At 35.7% G+C, this 24,212-nt stretch overlaps 1 protein-coding gene across 2 annotated transcripts in view; it reads right to left on the reverse strand.

Moving 5' to 3' along the window:
* The window catches only part of LOC115209932, a 61,268-nt gene that overhangs the window by 26,019 nt on the left and 11,037 nt on the right, over nt 1-24,212 (reverse strand). The window contains exons 1-2 of one of the 2 annotated variants that reach the window (XM_036501413.1): nt 20,137-21,356; nt 87-182 (exon numbers count right to left, since the gene is read on the reverse strand). In XM_036501413.1, the coding sequence (XP_036357306.1) occupies nt 87-182; nt 20,137-21,294 (1,254 nt within the window). In that variant the 5' untranslated portion in view covers nt 21,295-21,356. Of the gene's footprint in view, nt 1-86; nt 183-20,136; nt 21,357-24,212 lie in introns of those variants that run through there. The other variant, XM_029778539.2, reaches the window with a different exon arrangement.

Below are 24,212 nucleotides of genomic sequence, written 5' to 3' on the forward strand. Positions count from 1 at the left end.
CTTAGTATTACTTGTACACTATACTTTGCATGGGTGTGCATACACACATACAATGTTCAAATGAAGTTAAATAAAAACAAACTTACATCTATGTATCCACCTGAGGAATGGAGAACATTCATTGGTCTGACTGGTAGAGGATCAGGGTGGTCTCGTGTAGGTCCATTGCCACCAACAAAATGCTGGAGTGAAAGAAAATAAGATTTGATATTAGAACATAAGGTAATATGTTAGGTTTCAAAAATTTATCAGAATATATAAAGAAATTTTAGAATGAAGCATCATGGAAATAATAAGTAGTCAATTGAGACATACACCTACCCACTACTAGATGTAGAGTATTCGTGCTATATTACTTGCAAACTAAACTTTGTGTATGTGTCTGTGAGTTGACTACTTCCATTATCTGAAGCTTCATGTTAAAATTTCATCACAGAAAATCAATGTCCAATGTTGCCTTAAAATTAAAAAAAATCTATGGAACTATGAAGTTATTTGATTATCAGTTTCCCTGGAGGTCATTTGTGGCTGCCACTTAACAGGTCAAAACTGAACTGGTGCCACTAGCAGTTAATTCCTGGTGTACAGCACACTCAGATATAAAACAGTGCTGTTGGTAATTAATTAGTTAAGACAAGCAAATAGTGAAAGTAATACAGTAATAAAATTAAATAAGGATTATTATTATTATAACGCCCTTTTGTTGATATTAGCATTGGATTCTATATACAACCACTTATTGCCCTATTCTTTTAAGATCTGTTGACATGGTGCTATTTGAAATCGCATATTTCTTACTGCATTTTACTGTGGTATGGAAATATCTAGCAAACAACACATTTTCATCCAGCATTTATTGTTCACATTACCACCCTTACATATATTTCAGCTCTTTAATGCCCTACTTCAGTTCATTGGCACTTCTGCTTTTCATGCAGGTAGAACATTATTCAACAAACCCCATCAGAACTTTTCCACATTCACTGTTCTATGGCTACCACACACATTAACATATACTCCATGCAATCTACTTTTATTGTAAATACAGAAAGTATAATTTTAGCATGTAAGTTATATGCCTTTTATTTTTGAAATTTCTATTAAGAATTTACTTTAAGAGTGCATAATGACATCTCTCACCCAAACAACCCAGCTACAAAGAAATGCTTACCAACCACATGGTTTGGGTTCAGTCCCACTGCGTGGCACCTTGGGCAAGTGTCTGCTATAGCCTTGGGCTGACCAAAGCCTTGTGAGCGGATTTGGTAGATGGAAACTGAAAGCAGCCCGTCGTATATATATATATATAGCAGACACTTGCCCAAGGTGCCACGCAGTGGGACTGAACCCAAACCATGTGGTTGGTAAGCATTTCTTTGTAGCTGGGTTGTTTGGGTGAGAGATGTCATTATGCACTCTTAAAGTAAATTCTTAATAGAAATTTCAAAAATAAAAGGCATATAACTTACATGCTAAAATTATACTTTCTGTATTTACAATAAAAGTAGATTGCATGGAGTATATGTTAATGTGTGTGGTAGCCATAGAACAGTGAATGTGGAAAAGTTCTGATGGGGTTTGTTGAATAATGTTCTACTTGCATGAAAAGCAGAAGTGCCAATGAACTGAAGTAGGGCATTAAAGAGCTGAAATATATGTAAGGGTGGTAATGTGAACAATAAATGCTGGATGAAAATGTGTTGTTTGCTAGATATTTCCATACCACAGTAAAATGCAGTAAGAAATATGCGATTATATATATATATATATATATATATATATATATATATTTATATATGTATGTATGTATTTGTGTACACGTTTGTTCCTCCACCATCACTTGACAACCGATGCTGGTGTGTTTACGTCCCCGTAACTTAGCGGTTCGGTAAAAAGAAACCAATACAATAAGTACTAGGCTTACAAAGAATAAGTCCTGGAGTCAATTTGCTCGACTAAAGGTGGTGCTCCAGCATGACAGCAGTCAAATGACAAACAAGTAAAAGAAAGTCAAGCTGAAAGGTTGTATTAATAAGAGAGAAGGTGGGCATGAGAACCTAGTATCTGGATATGTAGTGTCCACGTACCTGCTTATACATACACACACACAGGCAATTATGTGAATAAACAAATTGGATGTATCAACTATATTAGTTTGGAAATGAAATATGAAGTATGTATACATGCATAACAAGAGAAAGCAGAAGATAGATACTTTCAGATAATGAAGTATATATATATATATATATATATATATATATTATATATATATATATATATATAGGTCCAAGTTACAGAGTACAAACAACAAAGAAAATTTAAAAAAAGTTTTTGAAGTCCAACAGCGGGGACTCAGAGATCCATAATATTGTTGGTAGATTTAGTTCATTACATGCAGCTGTATGGATGCAATTAACATCACTTTACAAGTTTTATTTTTCAAGCTCAAGATCTAAATTAAGTGCAAAAATTTCTACTACCACAAATGTTCCGGTGTATTACTGAGAAATTTATATAAAGCGAAAAAAAGCTTCTACGCAAACAATTCTAGACTTGTTATTTAAAAAGAAATCTACATGTCTGTCTAAGAGTGCTTGTTGAATTGGCAATCGTGTCTACAAGTGATGGTGGCATGAGTCTAGTGCAAGTGAAATTGATTCAGAAAATGATTATAATAATAATATTTTTTATTATAAATGATCTTGATATTCTTTTGACTTTACATAAAATATTCTTTACATTCTACTGTTGTTTTATTGCCATTTATCTATCAGTATTATAAATTTTACAGATAAAATATTTTTTTCTGGAAAATTATTGTTCTGCTTTATGTGTTTTAGTTTTACAAGCTATCTCTGGGAAAATATTAACTTGTATATCAAGGCATAACTGTATAAATAGACACATGGCCATATGAACAGAGTTAACTTCATAATATGTTCTCAGGATCTATTTAAGTGGCAACTTGGGCAAATGTCTTGTACTACAGCTGCAGGTCAACTAATGACTTGTGAGAGAAATTGGAAAATGGAAACAGTAGGGATGCCTGTTGTGAGTGTGGATGTTTATATTCCTAGTTAACAATATGACATGTTTTCAAAGATCATTGGAATGAAAAAAATACCTGAATTTAAATCAGGTAATGGTTGGGAACTGGAAGAGTTGAGTTAATAAAAAAAAATTGCTCCAGTCCTTAATAGAATCCATTGAATCTGATTATATGCGTTTGTTTAGCCCTAAGTCATGACTGGGTGTCCCATGTCCTCCATACATTCTTAAAATGGTAGGGTGTGATTTGAAAGAACATCTGCTATTTAATTAGTTAAGCCAAGCAACTAACTGCACAGAGCTCCTTGTTTAGCCCCAAGTCATGTTTGGTCGGATTGATCAATGGTGAAAGACAGGTTGTCTGTTTTTATTTCATCAGGTATTGATTCCAAGAGTTGATGAACCTGATCACAAGTGTAACTTCAAAGTCAGATTTCACTGTCAATCTTTTCTTTGTAAGCATAAGTTTTAAGCTCTATATATATTTAGAATTGTTTCAGTTAACGTTTGAACGTCTTGCTAAGTCATTATGTGCCAGAAGACATGACTAGATGTACACACACACACAACAATAATATATAAATACGTACGAAATATGTATGTGTGCATATACTGTTCTAACAGTCGATAATAGAAAGTGGAACCCTTCTTATTTTGGAATAAATCCATGGGCAGTTTAATATTTAATTCAATGTTATTGTGTACATAAGTATTTGTGCATTCTAATCCACATTGCTGGAAAAGTATAAACATTGAAATTTTTTTTTAAGAAACATAATTCTTGAAAAAAATGCTTTAGTAGTAAAAAAGTTCGAATAACGATTTCTGATGTATAACAAAGCATGTGGATAACATCTACCTTTCCCTTCACTGTTTTCTTTTTGACAAACTCAAGACGACCTTTTTAAAGTAAGCTATCATCAGATACGTAATACATGCCATCGAATTATTTTTGAAATATATCATAGAAAATAACAAAAAAGTCCATACATTGCAAATGAAGAAAATTAAACAGATTTAAGTTAATTTAGAATTAAGTAGCCTTTAAAGATGTAATGAATGTAATAAACAAGTTTGATACAATATTATATATATATTATATATGTGTATGTGTGAATTACTTACTAAGAAGGAATAACAAGGTTTTTTATAATGACGAGCGAGTGTGGCTTTAGGGATTGCGAACTTCTTAGCAGCTTTTCTAATACTGAGACTTCCAGACAGTACTGCTGATACGGCAGAAACCATCTGGCTAGATGACCACTTCCCATTGTCTGTTTTCCGGACATACGACTGAACCATAATTGACTTCCAAAATTTCCAACAACAAATTTCTTCAGTAAGCCACTTTACACTGAACAACTCAATCTTTTTATCATACTATACTTAGAAATAGCATTCGTTACCTTTCCATTTAATTTTATTAATACAGCAATCGATTTCATACGAAGTGCGGTAAAAACTATTTACAATAGTATTTTTACACTAAGCATTCTTCGATTCTTAAGTATGGAATACTAATAAAAATAAATACAAGAAAACGAACGCAAATTCTTTAACTATTTATTTTCTCCGCAGGGCCTTAATGTTTGTTTACAGACACGTCAGACGTGATCGAATAACGAATTTTTTTTAACAATCAGTCTTTTAAGAGGATCATATCTTCAATATAAGCACAGAAAACTGTTAAGTTTTAGTTACATTAGATCTGACCATATAATAGATATGTTGACAATATAAAAATACAAGCCCCGCATTAGGTGAAATCGTCGATTTTCAGAGTGTCTCTATGAAACAGACAGTCGGCCATTTTGTAAATCACAATTAAATAAACAACGTTACGTTTCCTTTGAGTATCTGACATGAATTCTTCCAGATAAATTCACAAATCCAATAATATACATAAAAAAAAAAAAACTAGTTCTAAATATATAAAAAAAAAGCAAATGAAATATTAAAAACTACGAAACACAGACAACCGCCACCGTGTCATCCACAGAGAAGACTTCCATAATAACGTTAAAGATTCTCGCGAGAATTTGCCGAGATGTTGCAAAGCAACAAACTACTATTGAGAAAACATTGAAAGTTCAAGGAGGAGGGGAAGAGAGCCTGGCCACTCGATTTCGATTCTAATTTGGAGTCATTTTACTTTCATCTATGTTAATAACAACCTAAAAATGTTCCAGCCTATTCCTAATTTTTCTCTTAAAGAACAGTTTAGATAGAAATAGAAAGAAATATAAAAAGGTTAATGAGTGTGGGCGCACGAAAAAGTAGCCTGGATTCAGTAGCGTAGTGTATATAGAGAATTGATTTTACTCGCTTGTTCTTGTCATCCACTTTTAATTGCTGTACACATGTGAAATGAGTTGGATCCAACTTTAGACTTTTCAACACCCGCTGGCATGTCCTCCTGCTTATGTGAGACTCCTGCGCCAATTTACGTGTTGACTTGTTTGGACTTCGAGTAATCCTTCGGCGAACCTCCTGAATAACTTCCGGCGTTCGAACTGTAGGGTCTCTTGGTTTGGGGGCGTTGTGCACTGACCCCGTAGCGCGCCACTTCTTAACCAACATTTGTATCGTTCTTTTTGCCGGTAAGCCTTTACCCGGAAACTTAACTTCAAAAATTTCACGCGTTTGCTTAACAGAACCCGTTCTCACATACGTTTTCACAATCTCCATCCTTTCTGCTATTGAGTACGTCATTTTGCAGAAAAAAACCAGAGATGTCAACTCAACGCAACCATACAATCAACTAATGTGGTGGGGATAACGTAGCAAACAGTCGACTAGTACGCCATCTTTGATCAGCAGTTACACGCGGTCGAAATAACACAATGACACATGCAAACGAAAGGCCGAATGCTTTTTTTGCTTGGGTAAATTTATTTCTGTATTCACACTATGCTACGGAACCCAGGCTAATTTTTCAGTCGAAATAACACAACGGCACTTGCAAACGAAAAGCTGGATATTTTTCACATGTTTTATTTTATTTTTGTATTTACACTACGCTACAAAATCCGGGCTACTTTTTCGTGCTCCATCCTGAGTTAGTGGGTGTGTGCGTGCAAGCAGACTGCAAGGCGATCTTTGTCTCATGTTCTGATTCTGCCAATCTAACACCATGGATTAATGTTTTACCGATATGAGAAATATGAAAAGCAGGTACAAAAGCTGAACTCAAAGGGATTTCAAGTTCAGGATGGAATGATGCAATCCCTAGATGACAAAGTTTCCAACAGTTTTTGATGGTCAGATTCTTTCAAAACATGAAAGACTCAGAAAAACATCTTCAAAATGAGGTGGGTGTTGTAGTATGAATTTACCAGATTTATTTGTAAATAGAGCATGTCGTTTCTATGCATACATAGTCAACCACTTAACCACGCATCTGTTTAAGTTTTAACTAATACCCTGTGAATATGGTAGTTGGAAACTGCAGAAGTGTGTTGTGCAGTATCTCTGTTGTCTGTCTTTAAGTTGGCATTGCTTAAAGAAAAATTGGTACCATTTATGTCCTGTTTCCGTTCACTAAATTTTATCACACTGTGGCCGTAGCAGAAGCTAGTGAATTGAACTTCTTGTTAACATAGCCACATCGCTGTCTAGAGTGCATGGTCATTGTCATCAGATGACGGTGAGCAACCAAAACTGCGAAGTCACAATGGATAGATGAGTGTTTTAAGATGAGGAGAGAGTGCAAGGTAGAGTACACACATCACACATAAACTTGTATTAAGAAGTTTGCTTCCCAACCAAGTGATTTAGGGGTTCAGTCCCACTGCATGGTGCTTTGGGCAAGTGTCATCCTGTGCCTTTATAAGTGGATCTGGCAGAGAAACTGATGGAAGGCTGTCAATATGTGCGTTTTCATGTCTGTCTTGATATCGCAAAACACCATCATATAATGGTGCTATTCGTTTTTACAGATTAGTGAAAACATGTCTAGGCATGGGAAAATATTACCTTGCTTGTAAAACAGGAAGTTGGTGACTGGAAGAGCATCCAGTCACAGAAAATCAACTGCAATAATTTGTCTGACCTATGCAAGTATGGAAAAGTTGGACAAAAAAATGACATAGTTACTTAATAACTGTTTCATTCAGTTCTGCATTTAAGTTTCATAGGCAAAGACATTCCATTTCATCGGTTTGAAGAGTGGAAAGAATTTAAAAGACAATGGTTTCTAAGTGTATAGAATTCTATTGGTCAGATTAAACCATGTGGTTAGTTTTGCTCTCATACAGGTAACAGTTATTTTATTGTTAGGTCCACTTGATGAAGCAGACAAGATGTTGGTGTAAATTTGTACGCATTCTGCAGGGTAACAAATTCAGAGACACCAGCTCTCTACCATGGATACTGAATGTGATAGGGTGTAGACAATTAGTCACTATTCTGTAGGATAGGGTATTTTAGTGACAATAGTTATGCTGAGGGTGGTCAGTAACCAATTTGATGGTGTTGGGTCATAGATATATTCAAATGACCAACATAATTAAGCAGCAATCTCTACATGTAGCAGGGTAGGATGCTAGCGAGACCTAGGGTGGTATATCTCATTATTAGAAGCTATAGGTTTGAAGCTCATTAACAATGTATGTCCACTAGCAACAATAAGATAGGTAGGTAATTTTTCCTTTTGACAAATACAGTAGGCTGGTAGAGGGGTTTGCATGTTCTCATGAAGAGAAAGCAGCTAGCAATTATCATATGCAAGTGTGCTTGTGTGTGAATGTAACTACACACATACTGTTGGTGATTTCTTTTACTTCTTTGGACCTTTCCCTGTATATCATGTGTGTATTGTTCCCCGTTTATCATATGTGTGTATTGTTCATTTTAAGGTCTGTTTTCCATGCTAGCATGAGTTAGACATGGTGTTATTCGAGGCAGGATATCATAGCCAGATGTTTTTTCTTTTTGCTAAACTGTAACTTATTTCAAGGAAGGGCTCTTTTTCAGGTTTTCAAATGCACAGTGTCAGGCAATAATATAAACTGTCATAAACATTTATGTGCATGGGTTTCCTGTAATTTTTCATTCAAATTCATTCACAAGGCCTGGAACTATAGCAAAGCCACTCAAAGTGCTATTTAAACACAAGACTAAACCATAATAATACCACTTGGTTGTGGGTGTATGATCATATTGTGTATGGCCTTAATCAGCCATGTGGACCAATTTATATCTAAGACAGGTAGTTCAGTATATAATCTATATTATATAATATATATATTATACAAGAAAAATATTTAGTGCACTTAGCTAATGAGTATACATGTAAATGTTTATTGCTATGTTCTGTTTGTGACTGAGTTTTGTGAGTTAATTTCAAAGATGGATTCCAAGATTAAGATTCAATATCCATGTTATGCCTCAGAGACATACCTACTATTGGTATTATGTCAGGAATTAAGTATTAGTATTATATAGTTAAAACTACATTCCAGAAACCCTAAACTACATCTAATTACAATGCTGTTATAATTTCTGAAAGCCTTCAAACATCATAATACACTAATTTAACCCTTTAGTGTTCAAATTATTGTCAAATGTAATTGCTTATTCATTTACATTTCTTTGAATCAATCATGAATTATTTCATAGCTTTGAGATTTTGAAGATATGATTGCATATACAGTGTGTGAGGGTTGTTTGAGGACATTTCACTTTTAGCTCATTACACCTTCAAATTATTTAATGTATCACCCCCCCCCCCCCAGATAACCCTTTCAAAATATGCTAACTCAAGGAATGAAAAGACACACAGTCATAGTTGCTATATATGCAATCCACAATGATTTAGAAATCAGTAATTTTCTCACAAATGTTGCAAGATCATTTGTACACAAAGTTAGGTTGAAATTGAAGGCATGTGATAATGATGTTTCACCTGTATCAAAAAGAAAAAAAACATTCACAACGCTCAGACACTAAAAGGACACTGGAAATTATACATGTTCAAAACATTATCTATGAAAATCCCAAAAGATCAATGAGGTCCATTGCTTAAAAACTCTGAGTGTCAGAGTGGACTATAAGAACTATGGTACATTGTGACACTCAATACAAAGAAATACCAATTTGTCTGCGAAGACACCAGAAAACTGTCTCATCCGTTCAAAACGGTTACTTGAAAAACCCTCATGAATTTTCTAATGGAAAAAGAAAAAAAACAACCCAACTTTGACCAGGTGGTTATGTGCAGATCCTTCTGAAATACCCAGAGTGATGCACACGAAAATCATGTGATGCCTCCCCACATTTTTTCCACAGGGTCTTAGAATTAAAGCTGCTGGATACATTGAGGTACTGGAAACTTATCAAGCCCTGGATTGATGAAGTATGCAATGGAAGGATATACATGTTTTAACAAGACTCAGCACCTTCTCACAAAGTACTAGTCACTCATGAATGGTTGTTAGACAATTTTTATGATTATGTAACACCCAATATGTGGCCTCCAAACTTGCCAAATTTGAACCCTAAGGACTACATGTGGAGCACTGTTGAAAGGGAGACTAATTATCATCCTCATAATACCAGAGCTTCACTGAAGGCTGCCACTGTCCAGGTCATGTCCGAAATGAATTAGAACCATATAATATCAGCATACCAGCAGCTTCGATTCCGCATTGAAGTTGAAGGTGGCTTCACAGAATAATTTGCATAAAAAATCATTACCAAGATTAATTGCACAAATGTTTATTCAAATACACATTTAGTTATGCTGAAATATAGTTGTTTTATTGTATACCAAAACTGTCCTCAAATACCTCTCACACCCTGTATTTCGATTGATATTGTACAGTAGGTGTGAGAAACCAGATCTAGCTGGTTTGAACATAAAACAGGTAGAATATTTGGGTTGGATATGGCTGGTTTAAATGCTGAAGAGTTAAACACACACACACACGTATACTTCAACATTTACTATACATAATAGATTGAGGCAAAAAGGCACTCAGTGGAACTGGACATAAAGTTACATATGTGAAGTGAACTTCCTAACCTCACAGACATGGCTATGCATGTATATGTTCTGCTAAGCTTACAATTACTGCATCTTCCACACCATGACATGTCTGTCTATCTGTAATTTTTCTTGTAAAATACGAGCAAAATGCTATTTCCTGATCCATCTAGACGGACTGCACCTCAGATATATGTATGTGTATATATAGAAGCCTACATGTTGGGGTAATGTTTTAACATCATCTATTCTCCTGTCACTTATTACAACACAAAGTGACATGGTGTACAGTACCTCTCACTACACGCAACAGCAATCTACAGAGTGTATTTTTTGGTGAACTAATACTAGAGAGGTTTAAGGCAATAACAAGGGTTCACTCAACCCTATGATGTCTTGTTTGTTTGCTTACTGTACTGGGTGAAATTGGAGAGATAGTGCTAGTGAAGTAATGGAAGCAGAAGTACCTCCTCCTGACAAAGTTGAACTACACCTCAACTAGCCTAATCCTCTTCTAAATCAGTTTTGCAATACCCCTTACTGTAACTTTAAAAACCAGGTCCAAAAGCTCAATACTGTAGTTTTATTGTTCTAGAACATCTCTTTGCCTCTGTATCAATTTATGGCAGCAGGGTTGGGTGAGTAATAAAGAGTAGAGTACATAGGAGTCATGACTACTACAGAAATGTAGATAATTAGTTGTGCTCTGAGTGTTCATGCAGGAGTACATGATAGCTGTATGTTATATTTAGACATAATATCAAACAGTTTTATTTTTACATCTGCTTTTTCATGCATACATAGGTTAACTAGTCCTCTCCACTTGTGTCATTTTATCATCAGCTTTCTCCCCTTGGGTTGCTTGGTACATCTAACCAACTTACCCATACATGTCTGTACCAAACCAGTTGTCTCTCTTGTACATTACATCTGATTCTTCTTATATCCAGATTTTCTCTTTTTCATTTCTCTCCCTTCAATGTTCTCATGCAGTTGACTTTTTTTTGAAGAGAATCTCTTTGTTGCCAGTAAAAGCAATGACTCCTTGAACCGTTTTACTCTATTATGCACTCAGAGTACAAATGAAAACCATTTCTCATAATCTCATCTCCCATGAAGACACCAATCTTCTTTCATATCTTGGTCCATAGAGTCTGAAACGCCTATAATTGGTTCTTTCTAAAAGTATTTCCTTTGCCCGTGTAGTATTTGACAATTATGCTGTCATGTTAATCATTGTGTACAACAACTCTTTGTGTTATTAGGTTGACTATGCAAGTCCTATTTGAGATATTTTTAGCATCTCAACAACTATTTCTGATGGACCTGTCTTCATATCCTTAATGACTATTTTAACTCTATACCTTGCCCACTTCAATTACATATTTTTGTTTAATTCAGGAGTGGCTGTGTGGTAAGTAGCTTGCTAACCAACCACATGGTTCCGGGTTCAGTCCCACTGCGTGGCATCTTGGGCAAGTGTCTTCTACTATAGCCCCGGGCCGACCAATGCCTTGTGAGTAGATTTGGTAGACGGAAACTGAAAGAAGCCTGTCGTATATATGTATGTGTGTGTGTGTGTTTGTGCGTCTGTGTTTGTTCCCCTAGCATTGCTTGACAACCGATGCTGGTGTGTTTACGTCCCCGTTACTTAGCGGTTCGGCATAAGAGACCGATAGAATAAGTACTGGGCTTACAAAAAGAATAAGTCCCGGGGTCAAGTTGCTCGACTAAAGGCGGTGCTCCAGCATGGCCGCAGTCAAATGACTGAAACAAGTAAATGAGTAAATGACTTTTTATTTAGACAGAAGGTTAGCAATTTCGAGGAGGGGTTTAGTTGATACTATCGATCCCAGAAAGATGAAAGGCAAATTTGACCTCAGTGAAATTTGAACTTACAACATAAAGAGCAGGAGAAATACTGCAAGGCATTTCTTTCAACGCTTTAACGATTCTGCTTTAAACAATGAATGTTATCAACCGGTTATTGCCATCGATATCATTAAGTTCTTTAACACTAACAAGAACCTCACGGAACCTACCATTTGTATTATTTTGGAATGTAAATTTACCAGTAATTGTTTACGTTATGATTTATCAGTAATTGTTTAGGTTAAGATTTATCATTTTAAGGCATCTCCCGTTGATTTTTCAAATATGTCCTCTTTTAAGACGATGATAGTAGTACAATCTGAGGGAGAATTGGCTTGCATTTTCTAACAAAGTGACTGAATTAAAGCACCCTCATTGGTTCGTGGATTTGATCAACTAGTCGTGAATGTAAACAGTTTCCTGTTCTTGTATCCCAATGTTTTAGGAACTATGAGACTGCCGTATGCATATCCACTAAGTATTAGGGTACCAAGAAATGCCTTACTAGTTCAAGTTCTGAAATTAGAGACAGAATTCGGGAAATAGGATTTTAAAAATGCAGCTGTTGTTGGGTAAAGTGGAGAGAGGGTGCTACAAATCCGGAAACATCAACATTGCAACTAAATTCCAAACAGACATAGAAAGTTTCTAGCGTGAATGCCCTTGAGAATGCGACACGAATGTCAAAATTTTCTTATAACCCTTTTCTAAAAATAAATTTGCTAGACATCGAAAAATACTTGAGCATGTCAAATGTCAATTACAATTTTCAGTCCTAGTTGCCTACAACTCATGGGAAAGATATATGCACGCCACATTCCATCTTCACAGTGTTTGCTACCTCCTTGCTCCAAGTTCAAATCCTGCCTTGGGTCAATAAGTTAAAAGCTAGCTAATAATCCTAGTGTATATTCAAGATGTGTATACACACACACACACATCGAAAATATAACATTCCAACTGTACGTTCTAAAACGATGTTGGGGATAATAACTCATGCGTATCAATACGGATGTAAACAAACAAATAATAAACATGGTTTAAAGAGACGGCAAAATAATTTATCAGTTTCGAGAGAAATCCAATTCGGTCTCTATATAGCGTCGTAATATAGCAGTACTAATACTCATCGTTTATGTATTCTACTCAACATCTAAATTACTGAAAATGAAAAACGCCTGTACGTGGTTGCCTAATTAAAACCGGGGTGAGGGGGGAACCCCTAGCAACAAACCATTTAATGGGCTTAAAGATTTGAGTAGAAAGATCAACTGTTTCATTTGCTTTTTGTTCTTATTCGTGATGCAGTTAAGGCACGGTAGCCATTTTGAGAGTCGATAATATATATATCTATATACATATATACATACATACACACACACACACACACACAATCTGTTTGGGGAGGAGAGGGAATAGATGGCACACTTCAATGAAAACTATTTACTTCCATAAACAAATCGAAATAAAGCAAACAGCAGATAACTTGAAAAAGAAAGAAAAGACAAAAACACGAAAAGCCAATAGAATAGGATTTCGTATATAACTATACCGCAGATAAAAATAGGGACTATTTATGGACTATTTTTGGCTGAGATTTAGGGACAACCAGCAATACAAATAATAAGCTTTCCAGTTAGCAACAGCATACTATCGTACAATAGTCAAAATAATTCATCAACTACAATAATCTACCACATATGTGTATATTCTTTCACGTCGTGTCAATAGCAGCAAATAAAATGCTTATATGACCGCGCCGAGTACCCCCCACCCCAACAGCTAAACTAGCATTCAGCGTAAGTGTGTTACAAATCATTACGCTACTCCTCCTGTCTTTTTTCTCCTTTGTGTGCGTATGTAGATGTATAATGAAACAATGACCACTGCGCAAGAATATTTTATATTCACAGATAGAGTGAAAAGGTTTTCGGCGTGTAAATAACCAATTATAAGAAGAGGGTAAGTGAGAAAACATTACGCGTTCGACTCAGTCACACACACACACACACAAAATTTGTTTTAATAAGGCATGTTTTGTGAGAAAATCTTTTCGGTATTTCATTCTATAGTTATCAAAGTAGATTTTAAATTATATCATGCGGAATGAAAAAAGTATCACTTTACGGGATGCAAATTCATAAATAGCTGAGAAAGGATGAGGGGGAAAGGAAATGTCATGAGATGAAATGAAAACAACAGAAAACAAGTCATTCAGCTCTATCAATCCTTACCTTTGAACAGACATATTTATTCTGATCGATCTTGAATACATTTAGTTGAGAATACGGCCGACCGCATGCTTCAATCCATCGCAAACACTTTTCTAGCTTTGTACGCGGTTTAGGAAAAGGAATGAAAAATCCACCGTTTATTCGTTCTGGGTACCTTTCGTCGGCGTTACACAAACCCCACACACATCGGCGCACCATGGCGAGCTGACTGCAGGGAGGGGAGAGAGCTCAGTAACAAGAGTTAGAGGCAAGGGGAGAGCACAACCGACAACTACAACATACATAACTAATGCTACTAAATACCATCGTCACTACAGCTAATTTAAACGCCAGACTTCTGGATGGAGCTGCCAACCGTTTCATGGTTTTATTAGTTGAACAGAAGCGCATGAGCACATTAACCAACGAGAAAAGAAAGGACGTAAGTAATGAAATCAACAGTCAGATAAAGACGACTTTTGGATTCCACAATAATACTAAAGAAAAAAAAAACCTACACTGAACGGTTTGAAAAAGTAAGGAAATTTACACTCAGTAAACTTTATTGCATTTGGTTATTTACCTTTCAAAACATATTCACAACTAAATCAGCTTAATAGTCCTACCCAGCTCCCAAACGAAAACGTCATTTCATTACTACTACTACTATATATATTTTGTGGTTCATGGCAATAAAAGTTTAATATGATTTTAATGACTTATACGCGCACATTTCTGCCCTTTATTGACACGACCAGTTTTAGATTGATTACGGATTTATTTCTGATAAATATCTACGATATGAAAACGAACCCAAAACAGTTACGTCCACTTGACAGCTGAAAATATAAAATCTTCCCTCCCCCCGCCAAAGGGGTGGGATGCATGTTGTACACCTCCATCAATTATTATATTGAAGCATCCAGAAATGTATATTTCTGAATAAAGAACGTTGCAACAAAGTCTTTACATGAAGATAGAAAAGGGCAATTATAAAATAGCACATTTACATCATGCACACACTAGGACCAAATTAAGATTTAATGAGAAATTCCAAATTGCTAAAATCTATTCTCAGTATTTGTTCTATAATTATTTAAGCATTTTATTTATTCATATGAAATAATTATACTCGTTTCCCTTACTCCGGTCTTAATCGCTGAAACCACCCTTTGCTGACCATAAATGTTTTAGTGCTATCTTGACTCTTCATATTCAGGCAAATAAGGACTTCACTCACTCTGTTCAGAATGACCGCCTGCAAAACAGGGACGTTATTATCATCGTCAAGCCAGGGCACTAATAAATTTTCCAGTTTTTTCCCACAGTCTCATCTACTACAAGGGTTTGGTACACCATGCATTTGTTTCTGCGTGTACACTTTTTTTTAATGTTGTTCATCATTGTCGATACAATAGAAGGTCTAGACTCGACGCCTAACAGACAATCGGCAGAAGAATTATTTTCTCAACTGTATTTTACATTCTAGTCTTCCCAAACGCAGACACTGCACTACGCTTACAGAGCCCGAGTAATTCACAGTTAGGACGTTATAAGTTGAAAACTCACCATAAACAATTCCTGGCATCACTATTACTTCATTATTATTATTATTCCACCCGTAACGCACTACGAAGAACAAAAGAAGCGTATTAGGATTCACAGGCACTGCTTCGAGGTATTGTTACTGGATTGCGATTGTTAATTAAAATGGAGCTTGTGTTTAATCATGTTTGATGGCAAAAGATAAACGTCTGATTCGAAGCTACCTAAAACAAGGATGCAATTTGAAGGAAATGTGATTGCTACTTCAACCAATTCAAGATTCGATGCAGTGTAAGGCTCCTTCGTCGGCTCATGTAGGGAGAATCAATTGGATCTGATTTAAGTGAAATTTGGGTGCTAATTCTAAAATAAAGGGATCATACAGAGTTCATTATCTATATAAGACAGCAGGGTGTAATTTAATTACGATTTGCTCCCCTTGCTGACTCATAGATAGCATAAGACGATAAATTATCAAGCCAGAAATGGCATGTGAAATTATTGTCTACAAATATTGGTTTAAGAGCTTAAGAGAGAAAGCTTCTCATAGACCTGACACAAATGTCTGCAACAGAGTGGACTCCGCTAAAGTCAACACAAAACCAGGTGGTGGTTAAACAGTGCCACGCTTATAAACAGAGGCATATTTTGTTTCCATAACAAACAAGAATAAACAAATGTATTATTAATTCCAGCTTACCTTCGAGCAGACGAAGTGATGCGATTTAATTTTATTAATATTCAGCTGATAGTAAGGCCTGCAACATGCATCAAGCCAACGTATACAACGCTCCAGAGAACTCTTAGGCTTAGGAAAAGATACAAAAAACACGTTCAGCATGTGAGGTTTATGTTTGTACCGACTGTCACTACGACAAGTACCCCAAGCGCAACGCTTAGTTACCATTTTTGGAACTCCTGGAAAGATGCTTTAAAAAAATCGTAACAAGGAGGGGAAAATTATATATTTGCTAGTAAAACTGATATGCTTTACTCTTGGCAAAAGCGGAAATACTGTTTGTACCGCGGTCATGTGATATATAAACACGATAACACCGGAAACAGTTGGGATGCAAATGGTAGTATATATGAACTTCGAGAATAATTAGTTCAAATGTTTAAATAGGAATTTTTGGCATTACAATAAACTGGTCCCAGTACTTCGATGGTACTTAAAGAGTTAAATGACTTAAAAATACTGCAATGTATTTCACCCTGAGGTTTCATGATTACTAACATCAAGTACTAAGATAAACAGTTTAACTGAGACCTTATCTTAAAACGAACCTAAACTGAATTTCTACTTAATCCTCACAGCGGTAACATTTATAAACATAATATATAGTTTACTAATTAACATTGTCGAACCAAGTTTTGGTTTTCGTCCCTAAATGCATATTACCATGCATAACTCAAGTTTTCACCATTACTTCGATACACACCACGCGCGCTGCAAGACATTCGAACATGACAGAAGGCAAAACATTTTTGTATCTCATCATCAACTTCACTCTTCTCACGCCAGCATTTACCATACAAAGATTAATGCACATTATATACGGTTAAAGACATTTAGTCAATAGACAAAATTCTGTTTGGAAACGTCACATTTAAATACTATAAATATTAAGGTAATTTTTTTTTTCAACGATGGTACGTTTCAGCAAGAAGTATCAGGTATCTCCTGTGCTCAATATTTTTGGCGGACTTGACTTTTAAGTAGATTTTTTTTTCTTTCTTAATCCTCACAGATGAAGCAACAAAAATGTAGGAAGAACTAATATATGATGGAAAAGTGAAAATAATAAAATAAGTACTGAAAAATGAAATGGGTTTTAAAAATACTTTTTCAATTTGGCACAAGTCAGTGGCCATCAAAACGGTATAAGTAATTTTAACAAAACAAGCAATAATTTTCTGTATTTTTTCCTAAACATTCAGCTTTTATATAAACTTAAAAAGAAATTTCCATAGTGTGCGGAAGTTAAAGGACATTGGAGAAGCAATAGCATAAACTTTATAGGATACGCTCAACAAGTAATTTTATTCTATTATCACAAGTGAAGATATAAATATAAAAAACTTTATCCGTTTATATTTAATTTGCATTATAGAGAATATTAATGAGTAAAATTAAATCAACTCATAAGAAGAAAATCCAGATTTTTAAGTTGTTACGATTACAAAGAGGCTGAAATTAGAAGCCAGAGTTATTTACCTTTGAACAGACGTAAAGGTTTTTGTTTCCGTCAACAATGTTAACGTTCAGTTGCTCGGGAATTCGACCGCAACGTTCAATCCAACGAAGACATTTGTCTCGTTGTCTCCGCGGTTTCGGAAACGGTATGAATGTAACACCACCGAACAGACGTTCAGGATAACGATCGTCTGTATTACACAAACCCCATGCACAACGCTTCACCATTACACTATTCTTAACCGACTAGGCAACAGAAAAAGCTTGACTGACTAAAATGGCTGACATGACAGAACAAGAGGGGTGTGATGATAAGTCGAAGAATCTGATTGGTTGAAATGGGTGACACAGATTGTTGGAGGTCACAACATGAATAAGCCGTTTGCGCTGAAAGGTTATGAATCTTGAAGAAAATTTAGATAAATGTGAACCTCTCTAACTTGCGCCAATAAAGTATACTTTTAAATGGACACTCCACTGCTCTGAGCTGAAGACAAATTGAGTAATTTCTGGGCAGGAGGTAAGTCACATCGACCCCAGTGCTCAACTGGTATTGTTTTTATCGACTCCTAAAGGATGAAAGGCAAAGTCGGCCTCAGAACGAGAAGACGGACGAATTGCGCTAAGCATTTCGCCTGGCGTGCTAATGATTCTGCCAGCTCGCCGCATTAAAGAATAAACTCAATATATAATTCATTAGTATCCAACAGAAAAAAAGGTAGCATTCTCTAACCTATCTTGTTCGATCCCTTTCCATACAATGGAATGGCTGGCCGCATTCTCTCATAGCATTGGAAAGCGATCCAAGTACAAGCTAAAGAAAAAGTGCTTACTGCGAAGAATATTGCATTCTATTTGAGCTTAGCCGAGTGAAGTAGTTTGACTTGTAGGTTACGTGATACTTACCAGCGCCCCTATACCTGATTACCAACAGAACACAACGCCAATTTAATACTACTTCAAAGAAAGTGCACACCTAAAGTTAACGCGTACAGACAGAAATGACACTGGCATAATTTATGTTCGTACTTTCTGGAGATTCTTAATTGTGGACATGTTGATCGTTATATCAAAAACAAAACTAGATATATTTGGATTAAAACTAAATCAGGTAATTTGATTGACTACAAAAAATGTTGGGGAGGGGAATATAGGTAAAAGTAAAAACAAAAGATTATATCAACACATCTTTTCGAAGAACACAAAATATTTGGAAAACGAAAGTTTGATCCAGTCAACTCTACAGCTCCGGTTGCTGCAAGAGACCCATCTGGCACAGAATACATTGTTGCTATTTAAACCCAGGCCAGCAATGATCAAGCACTGTAGCCGCGATCAATCTGTGTCTTTGAAGTAGCTTAGGACATAATCCAAAGTGTCCTTTCAGTACGATGTACTTGGAAGGGAATTTCCATGTTATTACCGGGGTACTGGGCGACCACGAAGCGCTCTCGCGTTGGTTTTGGTTGTCAAGTATGGCAAATATGGTAATAGATCGATGATTGTTGACGTTCGTGTGTCAAATCTTTCGTACGGTTCATTCATTGGCAGCGGGGAAAAAAATGCTACATATATAGGGATTAAGTTAAACTTCAATAGCACCAATAAAAGTTGATGAGAATAATTTCTGTTTTTAAAAGAAATCTTTTAGACCGAGGCTTTGCTGAGGAACCGCCTTGAAGAATTTTAGTTGAAACGAATCGGCACCAATATTTTTTTTCAAACCTGGTAATTATTCCATCGTTCGCTTTTGCCGAATCGCTAAGTTACAAGGATGTGAATACACACACACAATGGGCTTCTTTCACTTTCCGGCTACCAAATTCATTCACAAACTTTTGGTCGGCTCAAAGCTTTAAAAGCCACACTTGTCCAAGGTGCCACGTAAGTGAGACTTAATTCAGCAAACTTCTTACACATGCACCTATTTCTGAGATATTTTACCGGAAGAAGCATAGGCATTACTTTTTTAGATGTATTTACTGATAAATGTAAACTTTACTTTACAAATGTCTTAGAGCAGAAAAGCTAAAATAAAATAAACCGCTCTTTCAAAGTTTGGCTTTATGTATTAAGATATCCACAAAATGGGATGGGCATTCTACATAACAAGCCTTTGGCCTTCAAAAATGTAAAATATCAAGAACTCCAACTTGTTATACTATTTCATATTCCTACCTGTGAAAGCCAATCATTCTTATCTTAGATATCTTAACAGACTGTAAAAACATCTTAAAACAAGCGTGATATCAGATATTAATCAGAATGTCACCTACCTGGTCCTTCTCAGAATCATTCCGTATCAATGTTACCTGCAGGTCCAGAGAACCATCACCAGAATTATCAATAACCTGAGCATTCGTTGAGCTAGCTAAAGGCGTTGCACCAGAGTTTGAAGAATGATTTGATTCACCCTCTAAGATTTTATGCTCGAGACGAGAATCTTTAGCATACGGCAAAGTAAAATTGTAACCCCCAGATAAAACGGTCTTATTGGAACCAGTTATTCTAATGGAATGGTTGCTGTACTTTTGTGAGAGTGAACAGGCAAGACTAAGTTCAGGCATAAACCTTTGTAAAGTATTTCGACCTACAGCAATGTTTCGATACCAGACTGAGCCTTCGGGCGAATAAGGAGATATCGGTCTTTGCCATAATCGGTGGCAAAGCGGATGGAGTTTGCTCTTATATTTTTCAAATGATTTCACAGGACAGTTTGGATCATTGGGCCTTTCAACGATATATGTTAATTCTTCAATGTCAATTGTAGACGGACCTGTTGCTTGGATGTTAGAACCAGAGCACACTGATACGGTCTTGGTCTTCAAACTGCGTGGGGACTGTTCTTCAGCTTTACACATATACTTATACCCGGTCTGCGAATCAACGCGGACTTGGAAAGTCTTTTTAGTCATTTCTACCATACTCTGGGGACCTTTTCGGAAGAAATATAACCGGATCTCAAATTGAACTTTATTCAGTAAGCCTAAAGGTGTATTGATGTCAAAATAAACAGATGAATATAACTTCTCTAAATCTTCATCCAAAATAATAGGATGATGGGTCACTTCACCTTTACCACTAGTTTTCAGCTCATTAACAGTTTCTTTAAAATGAGCGTTAGCTTCTTCAAATATTTCATCTTTAATGAGATCAAATGTTTTGAGATACGGTGGAAGCCGAAAGTATCGGTTAAGTGCATATCGGAAGCCTTCCAAACTGGTCACCTTATACTGATCACCATCACGCTTTCGTACATCTCGGTAAAATAATATCAGCAGCTCACTCAGTTCTTTGGCGTCCAAAGATTCGAAATCTGTGGATAAACTCTTATCTTTTAAATAATCCCGTAAAGCACGAGCCGCTTTTTCATTGGCACGCCTTGTATTTTTAGGTACGGCCTTATGTTGCCCATCAACAGCAAAAGTATCCATACTGTCAAGTTAGTTACGTACATTCAAAGACAAGTGCAATATACCAGCAGTTATAGTTGATTGGCATATAGTGAGGTTATTGTGCGGCAATATGCATGTTTTGTTTAATATTTTAAAATCTAGTTTCTAACAGGTCTCGTATATTTCATCCCCAGCCAAATTACAATTAGTAACACTAACAATATTTCAAATGTATGAGTAGCAAGATATATATATCATAGAGTGGGAAACTAATGGAAATAAAGGATATCTCAAAACAGACTCACGTAAGAGGCACGAAAACGTCAAGCGAATGCTGAGAATTAGTAAACTACGTGACGTCAAAAATTATTTTTATCAACACTCTACTTCGTTTGCGCTAGCAATGACTAGTGTATGATTTAGAAAGTACTCGTAAGTAATTCATTTGCTATGATATCATTACGATTTTACCTCGGAACAGATTATAATTCGCTGAAATTCTCAAAACTTTTCCTTACAGTGTGTCCTAAGATAAAATATTTAAAACAAAAGCTAAAATGCTACTGCACTACTTGACTGAAATTTATCCGCACTGTTGTTGTGTGACGTCACGGTCAGTCTTATGGCAGGTTGGCTGACGTGTGCCAGAGGCGGTTTGGCTGCGTGAAGCAAGCAGCAGAGGGTCTGTATAAGTATCTAGACAAGAACAGTAGTGTAGAGAAGGAAAATTACTTTTAATGGGGTTTATTTAATATTATCGTTGCCATCTACATGAAATATGAATAGATCTTGTCAACAGCTAAAACAATGAACACACATCTCCCAACAAATTACATGTTATTAAAATTATGTATATTCAATTTTAAACGACGAAGTGCGTTTTCAATATAAAAAAGGCTATCATATAAAGAAAAAAAAATTACCGTTTCATTTCTATACCATATTCTATTTTGAAAAATAACGGCAGTGAATCGAGTTCAATTTGTGTGAAGAAAATTGCTTGCGTTTTTCTATCTGAAAACAGTTCCAACTGTTACTCGTAATAAATAGAGATGAACAATTTATATATATATATATATATATATATATATATATATATAATATATATATATATAAATAATGTATGTGTGTGTGTTTGTAAAAAAAAAATCCGAAAGAAGAAGCGAACTCTAAGATGTAGAACAGTATATATATATATTAAAAATGGGGAAGATCGGTTTATGGGATTACCACAGGTTTCCCGTCCATAAAGGATTTAGCTGGTTTTGCTATCTAACGATACATCATAAAGCTAAACCTTTTATGGGCGGGAAACCCAAGGTAATCCCATAAGCCAGACCTCCCCATTTTAATATATACATAATCCGAATTTCGGATAACATACCAACTCTACTAACAGATATACGAGTCATCTTCTCCCTGACTTATGGTCTCTTAGACGACACGTGTGCGTGTACACACACACGACATGCTAAATCAAATGTGGCTTATGTGTTTACACGTGATACCAAATTATTTGATTTCAATTTCAACGTATAAATCTCGATTTAGTCAAGAAAATCTGGTATTTGTGATGTTCATGCTTTTATAATAGTATTAAGCAATATAAGTAGACTGTATGGTAGGATTGGCGTTTAACTTATAGAAATCCTTGTATATTATATAAATTTTAGAATACGTACAAGAATATTTAACTTACGATTGCAGATATGACTAATAGTATATAATAGACAATACATCATTTTTGAAAATTTAACTTCAATGAAAGCAATTTCCAAACTTTGCTTAAATTTAATCTAAATAACCAACAACACATTCTGATGCTGGACCTTACGGGTGATTTCAAAGAGTTTGAAAGTATCAGTTAAGTGTTTCTTAAACAACAAAGCGGTGAGGTAGGTGGGATAGGGGACCAGCATTTTATTGCCTGATTATCAGGACAGAACGTGTTTAAACACAGCAACAAATGTGAGGAGTTTTGGAATGTGGTTGTAGAATTAGAATAAGCTGAGCAAGGTCAGATATAAAAGGCTTACAGCTGTTATGGTGTGACCTAAGGAAAAAATAAAAGTAGAAACCTCCAAGTTCGTGTGTGTGCACTCAGTAGAATTTAGTTAACAAATGGTTATAACATTTCATTGAATCTATTTCATTACACAAATTATTGTACTCATTTAATAGTAAAGAAAAAATAAATACCCATACAAAGTATCCTCAAACTGGAGACCTGGCTAAATGCTTTGCAACAGGGTGGGATACTATTAAGCTACCCAAGGTGTCAGGTGGTGGCAATGAACAAGGCACTGGATTAAGTCTCCCACCTAAGTAGGCTACAGCAGGATTTGAACTAAAAACTCAATGAGATAAGACAAGAACTATAAGGCATCTATTGTTATGTTCTTACAGATTTGACAATTCCATAGTCACCCACAAAAAGATGAAAGGCAAAACTGACCTCTGGAATTTTAAGTCAGTGTGTGACATGGCTGAACAAATACATCAAGACTATCTGATGCTCTAATGACTACAAATATGTATCAGTTCACAAGCAAATTTTTAAATTAGCAAGGCCCAAACGGAGCATGGAAACAACCTCAGTCACCCAAACATTAATTTAACCAAATTAATATGGCACTGATATTACAAGTTTAATCACACACACATATAAATGAGAGAGTGCTGAAAAGTGCCTGATTCTTAGGGTATCATGAAAGACCTGGTTGGAGGCTCGACATTCCAAATTATTTTACAGGGCTTAGAAAAACTGAAGAATTGCTGCAATAAGTGTGTGAATCTGAGAGAGGAATATGTTCAACAGAAACATAACTGATCCTCCTTATTTTCCTTTACCCAAAGCCAGGAACTTTTCAGCAGTACACACACACACATTGCTTTTAACATCCACTTTTTAATGATTGGGTTAGATGGAATTCATTGAGACAAATTGTCAATGGTTG

The sequence above is a fragment of the Octopus sinensis genome, linkage group LG3 (genome assembly GCF_006345805.1).
Source record: "Octopus sinensis linkage group LG3, ASM634580v1, whole genome shotgun sequence".
Lineage (NCBI taxonomy): Eukaryota > Metazoa > Mollusca > Cephalopoda > Octopoda > Octopodidae > Octopus > Octopus sinensis.